This window comes from Nematolebias whitei, chromosome 19, assembly GCF_014905685.2.
Source record: "Nematolebias whitei isolate Nwh7 chromosome 19, NemWhi1, whole genome shotgun sequence".
In the NCBI taxonomy this organism is placed as follows: domain Eukaryota; kingdom Metazoa; phylum Chordata; class Actinopteri; order Cyprinodontiformes; family Rivulidae; genus Nematolebias; species Nematolebias whitei.
This window is the reverse complement of record NC_056516.1, coordinates 36,572,876-36,579,815: the sequence shown is the minus strand read 5'-3', so window position 1 is coordinate 36,579,815 and position 6,940 is coordinate 36,572,876. Positions and strand designations below refer to the sequence as shown.

General features: G+C 37.8%; 1 protein-coding gene across 1 annotated transcript in view; it reads right to left on the bottom strand.

The window, feature by feature from the left end:
- LOC119425773 (chloride channel protein 1) overlaps positions 1–6,940 on the bottom strand; it is a 40,231-nt gene that overhangs the window by 3,932 nt on the left and 29,359 nt on the right. The window contains exons 20-22 of the mRNA XM_037693321.1: positions 4,755–4,837; positions 3,022–3,066; positions 1,985–2,089 (exon numbers count right to left, since the gene is read on the bottom strand). Of these exons, the coding sequence (XP_037549249.1) occupies positions 1,985–2,089; positions 3,022–3,066; positions 4,755–4,837 (233 nt within the window). The remainder of the gene's footprint in view (positions 1–1,984; positions 2,090–3,021; positions 3,067–4,754; positions 4,838–6,940) is intronic.

Genomic DNA, 6,940 nt, shown 5'->3' with positions numbered 1-6,940 from the left:
GATAGATAGATAGATAGATAGATAGATAGATAGATAGATAGATAGATAGATAGATAGATAGATAGATAGATAATCTTCTGCACCCCAAAAAAAAACATTTTCTGCTTTAAATGGTTCTGCATTTTGCATGTTCTATCATTTAGAGTAAGGTGGGTGGAAATTAAATATATAAATACATCATGAAATAAAGAAAATTAATTATTAAATACTTAAATGAATTATTTAATTATTTAATACATCATTAAATCCATCCATCCATCCATCCATCCATCCATTATCTTTACCCGCTTATTCCATTTTGGGTCACGGGGGTCACTGGTGCCCATGTCCAGCAATCACAGTGCGAGGGGCGGGGTACACCCTGGACGGGTCTCCAGTCCATCACAGGGACACATAGAGACAAACGAGACAAACAACCATTCACTTTCTCACTCACACCTAGGGACAATTTAGAGTTACCAATCAGCCTAACATGCATGTTTTTGGTCTGTGGGAGGAAACCGGAGCACCCGGAGAAAACCCACGCATGCACAACATCATTAAATATCTAATTAAATTTAATGAAATGTCATTTTCAAAAAAATTTTTAAAAATAAATTTAATTATTTCACTATATTCATTGATTTCATGGCTCTTGTGCAGCAGTGTCATGAAATCATGTAAACTGTCAACCTCACTCATCAAACTCAGTGGGCGGGACTAACGCTGATCATGTGAAATCCATTGCTTTGGTCTGAAGTCAGTTCAAACATGGCAGCTCCCTCCATGCAGAACCTTAATTTGCTCTCTCGTGAACTGGTTAGAGATATTTCAAACCAAGCTAGGGATATAGAAGCTGGAGCTTCTCCCCCACAGATTGTGGTAAATAAACTGGAAAAGGTTTTTGAAGTTATTGGAGTTATTTCTGCACCTTCCAACAAAGACATCGACTCAAGAGTGACAGCAAACTTGGAAGTACTCCAACGGTTCTCCAGTACTTTGGTTTAATGATGTATTGAATAATTAAATGATCATTTAAGTCCAACAAAGGTCATCTGGACAGTTCCTTTTTTAGGTTGAAACATTTTGTCCTTCATCCAAAGGACTTCATCAGTCTGAGGAGCCACAACAAACTCGGTTCCTCAAGCAGCACATTCACATAGTGGACCAACCAGTTTGCTGGGGATAAGATGATTTATGGAGCCCACCATCTCCCTCTATGTAGGCTCCTCTGAGGCAGCCATAGTCAAACTGGTTCAAAACATCAAAGTTCATGCTCAATAATCCAGGTAAAAAAATCCAACAAAGTTAAGTCAGGTCATTGGTTAGCCCACTATGTGATTGAGTTTGTTGTGGCCTCTCGGACTGACGAAGTCCTTTGGATGAAGAACAAAATCATGTAGGACTTTTTTTTTTACCCGGATTATTGAGCATGAACTTTGATGTTTTGAACCACTTTGACTATGGCTGCCTCAGAAGAGTGGACAGGGGAGAGGGCGGGTCCCAAAAACCATCTTATCACCATCAAACTGGTTGGCCTGCAATGTGAGTGTGCTGCTTGTGGGACTGAGTTTGTTGTGGCCTCTCGGACTGACGACGTCCTTTGGATGAAACGTTTCGACAACAAAAAAAGTAACTGTCCAGATGACCTGACTGAACTTTGCTGGATTTTTTACCTGGATTATTGAGCAAGAACTTTGAAGAAACATTTAATTATAATGTATTTATTTATTTAATTTAGTCATCTTCCACCCTCCATTTTAGAGGACTACAAAAAAGAGGTCTTGTCTCTCTTCCTCTTCCAGCAGCTCCGATTAACGCTTGTTAAAAGGTTTTGTTGCATCAAATAAAAAGATAAGGTGATAGCTCGTCTATATTGAAGGAAACTAAAAAATAAAATGCATAAAAGTCACAGGGCGTTATGATTCAACATCCTGTTTTAGATTAAATTAATGATTTCAAAGAAACAGCTGTTCAACAAGAGACAACGCCTCCCCACGCCCACCTTGTGTAACGATGTTCTCTCCACCAGCTGGAAAGGTGAAGGGTCAACTCGTATCTCATCAATTTCCATCGGCTTGTCCATCTCTGCCTCTTCCCACGCTTTGATCTGCAGCAGCAAACAAACGGGAGGGTCACACGGATCAGACCAAATGTCTGGCAGCAGTTAGAGTCGCCAGAAACTACAAAAACAAACATCACGACTCGGAGAACTGAGCCGGAGGGAAGCAGGATCTTCATACTTGAGTGGAAACAGTGTGTTCAGACAGAATGTGCGCTGCTGTAGGAGAAGGTGGAAAAATAACACGGAGCCATTCAGTATAGTCTCTGAAACTTTAAGCTCCATCATCTGAGATTTGAAACTTCAAACACCCTTTAGCCCAGGGATGTCAAACTCATTGACAAAAGAGGTGCAAAATTAAAATATTTTTCAAACTAAGGGCCAATTTCAGAACTACATAAACTCAAATCAGATACCAAACATCTATGTGGGCTGCGTACGACTGCCTGGTTAGCTCGGTCGGCACTCATCCCCACCGGTCTTTAAGGGGCGGAGATTGTTTTAAGGGTAGAGGTGGAAATGCTTACTTGAAGAGGCAGATCGCATGTGATATTAAAAAGTCGTAAGTGGCTGTTGTGTTTAAAATTAGTATTCATGTAATTATTTTCAGTTTACATGTTCAATATAAGTTTTATTAATTCAAGGTAGTCATCGGTTCATAACTTTATTAATAGTAATCCTGACAGTTACTGGATCCAAGGAAACAGTTACCGGAATGCACCCTGTCAAAATAAGAGCGTTCCCAGACTGTGTTACGGCAGGATCCGGCTCAAATTAAGCCCTGTTAAAACTTTTAAACAACTTAGAAGAAAAAAAAAAAAAAAACTATCAAGATAACTTCTTTCACTTTCATTACTTGATCTAAAAAGGTTTGATGACCTAATACAAATATAATAGTAACAGATGATCATATTGAGAAAACTTAACCCGACGTTGGATTAAAAAGATTAAAATCCGTTATCTCCTCCTCGTGGTCCTACCTCATCTGGTGTCATCGTGTCTGACAGAGAAGGAGAGCACGGCTCCTGGAAAAATGGAAAAAAATGTATTTTAAAATAATAGGTTTATCAGGATGTCATTAAAATAACACTTGTTGCACTGTGTCGTTTTAAAATCTATTAAATTTGTTCTAAATTAAACAATAAAATTAGAGGTTTTCTCTAAAGCAAATTTAAGGGACCTGCATTTAACAGCCATGTTTACTTTTGTCACCTTTAAAAATTAATTACCACACTTTAAATTATTAAACCAACCCCTGCTGTGATTTATTCAATAAAGCGAATTAATCAGGGGCTTTTCTTGCTTTTCATTTACTGGACGTCTTGGTGAAATTTGTCCTTGAAGCAACAAAACAAACGCACCTAATGTGAAAAATGGATCGGGAGTTTAGCCACAAGCTAAGCTGTTTAAAAGACCAGACGAATAATATCCATTTTCAGGGTAAATCACTAGAACTATTAGAGTTTGGCGGGAAGCAGCTTATTTGGTGCACAAATATCTAATTTAATAACAGATCTGAGCCGGGTTTGGTATTCTGCTGCGCGCCTGTTTGATATTCCGGGTGATGAAAATCTGTTTGATGTAAAAACATTCCCCACCAAGGAGCAGGACTGAATCCAAAGACGTAATTGATAATCACACCAGCAATTCGCAAACCCCAGCAGTGGGCCGAGCAGAAATCACGTTCTGCTCCTGCGAGCGCACACCTCGAGCTTCTCTTTCCTGCAGGTGACGTGCTTTGTTTTGGCTGCGAGTCAGACTCACTGCAGAGCTGAGTATAATGAGGCGTCTCCATTTCCACATGGGAGGAGGTGGAAAGCGAAGATAAAAAAAATAAAAACGCCAGACTTTTTGGAGTTTGTCTGAAGCAGCTGTGTATTCAGGAGGTAAAATAATCAGCTCTGTATCTGAATAAAAAGATCTTTCATTGAAAAGTTCACCTTCCAAAGTCTGAAGATCTGGCGTTTGTTTGAATGTTCTGGACTCGCTGCAGTTTGGTAAATTAAAGGCTTGGCATTTCTTACCACCATCAACGCAAGAGATTTCAACTGTTGAGATCCTACGAGAGCTGTTAGCCCTCAGAGTATGTGTTGAGGAGGACTCTCAGCTACTGCCACATCACATTTCGTAGCCATTTTACTGTTGGTCATTGTGGATTAGCTGTGGCGGCTTTTTGTGCTGCTTTAACTGCAAATGTTAAGAACTTGCGCGTGCACTTTGAACAGTTACTTAATGAAAGTTGCTCTTCTAGATGCTGTGCAGGCTATCACGAGATATTTTGCTAACAAACTGGGTTGACTTTAAAAAGTAACACAAACTTTTATTGTTAAACTCTCCCATAGCTACAGCTACACCAAATTTTAGCACAAAATCTGCAGAAAATTTGATATTTTATATGTTTTATTTATTTAGATCAGCTGGCTTTAGTTGCCATGTTGACTTGGTTCGGTTTCTCAAAACATAATCTGCATGACAATTTTATTAAAAATTACTTCCTGCAAGTTTTATTAAAATTCCTCGAGTGGTTCATGAGAAATGTTACTACCAGACACACAAACACTAAAAACACAGAAAAAGCTGATTGTCCACCTTTGCCTTTTGGCAGCAGGTGATAAACGTGTTTTTAGACGTACAGACCGTTACCGACGTGGCACCAGGGTGGAAATGTTGGAACATGTTCAGAACTGGGAGGAAATGGATGACACGAACGCACCTGCAGCTCTTTCTCAGACTGTCTGCTTTTGGAGGTGAAGAGGCTCCCGAGTGTTTTTCTCACCGACTGCAGAGGAGCTTTCTCTAAAAGAGGAGCAAAGGAAGAGATGGAGATGGGGAGGGATGAATTAAAGAAACGCAGCTCGGGAGAAAATAACTGATCTGCGGCGAGGGATGTCAAGAATCTGCGAGGAAACAAAGGAAGCTTTTATCGCTGTTGCCTGGTTACGGTTTGAGTCGGAGATGGTTTGTTGGTGAGTTTGATGAGCTGCTGAGGAGTTTAACACAACAGACACACTCACCATCTGCTTACTGGCAGAACACGATGACAAAACTTCGCTCAACGCTGATACAAACTTAGTCTGATTGTTTGGGGGCAGGAAAACAAAAGTTTAGATTAGATTGTTTAAATGTCAGACGTGTTGGTAATTAAAGCCCTTTAAAGACCCCGGACACTTAGAGTCAGAGTTTCTTTATTGTCATTCGCACCTCATGTGGTACATGTGGTGGAACGAAATTATGTACACATGGTCCCAGTTACATCCAACAATAAAATGTATAAGAAAAACAGTAATAAGATCTAAGATATGAACTAAGAAAAACATCAACTAAAAATACACTAAGCACTCATAACATATAAACATTACGTCGAACATCAGCACGAACATGAACATGAGTCTGTGTGAGCAGATGAGCACGCATGAACACATCAACATTGAAACAGATCAGCAGCAACATTGAAACAGATCAGCAGCAACATTGAAACGGATCAGCAGCAACATGATGTGATTTTTTTCACAGTGATTATTCTGGTTAGAGATTCATGAGTCTAACAGCCTCAGGGTAGAAGCTGTATGTGTACGTATGTACATGTACATATGCATTTATATGCATGCTTATATGCAATGTGTATGTGTGTAAATAGGTTAATCATTAATGTAGCGCTCCCTACCACCCTGTGCAGATTGTCTTTTTTCCAAATTTGTGTATTCTGCTTCTTTTTTGGTTATTTCATTTGTATTTTGGTATGTGAATTTAGAAAATACTACTGGATGCCTCAATCCCGGCCCCCAGGAATTAATAAAGGAATTAAGTAAGTAAAGTTAGTAAGTAAATGGACTGTACTTATATAGCACCTTTCTATCTTATGAAGACACTCAAAGTGCTTTACACTATAATCTGTGCCTCATTTACCCATTCATACAGCTCTATACTAGATCTGTACAAAGTCAGTTGAACAAATTATTTTAAAGAGACTTAATTACTTATTTACCTTAACCACTTAAATTAAGTAAGGTAAGTAAGTAAGTAAAGTAAAGTAAGTAAAGTAAGTAAGTAAGGTAAGTAATTAAGTCAAGTAAGTCAAGTAAGTCAAGTAAGTAAATATGTAAGTAAATAAAGTAAGTAAAGTAAGTAAGTAAAGCAATTAAAGTAAGCAAGTAAATAAGTAAAGTAAGTAAATAAAGTAAATAAGTAAAGTAAGTAAGTCAAGTAAGTCAAGTAAGTCAAGTAAGTCAAGTAACGTAAGTAGGTTAGTATAGTAAGTAAATTAAGTAAATTAAGCACAGTAAGTAAATTAAGTAAGTAAAATATGTAAAGTAAGTAAAGAAAGTAAGTAAGTAAAGTAAGTCAAGTAACGTAAGTATGGTAAGTAAATTAAGTAAGCAAATTAAGCAGTCAGTAAAGTAAGTAGGTAAAGTAAGTCAAGTAACGTAAGTAGGTAAGTATAGTAAGTAAATTAAGTAAATTAAGCACAGTAAGTAAATTAAGTAAGTAAAATATGTAAAGTAAGTGAAGAAAGTAAGTAAGTAAAGTAAGTCAAGTAACGTAAGTATGGTAAGTAAATTAAGTAAATTAAGTAAGCAAATTAAGCAGTAAGTAGGTAAAGTAAATAAGTAACGTAAGTAAGTAAAGTAAATAAATAATGCAAGCAAGCAAGCATCTATCCATCCATCCATCCATCTATCCATCCATCCATCTATCTATCTATCCATCTATCTATCCATCTATCTATCTATCTATCTATCTATCCATCTATCCATCTATCCATCTATCCATCTATCCATCTATCCATCCATCCATCCATCCATCCATCCATCCATCCATCCATCCATCCATCCATCCATCCATCCATCCATCTATCTATCTATCTATCTATCTATCTATCTATCTATCTATCTATCTATC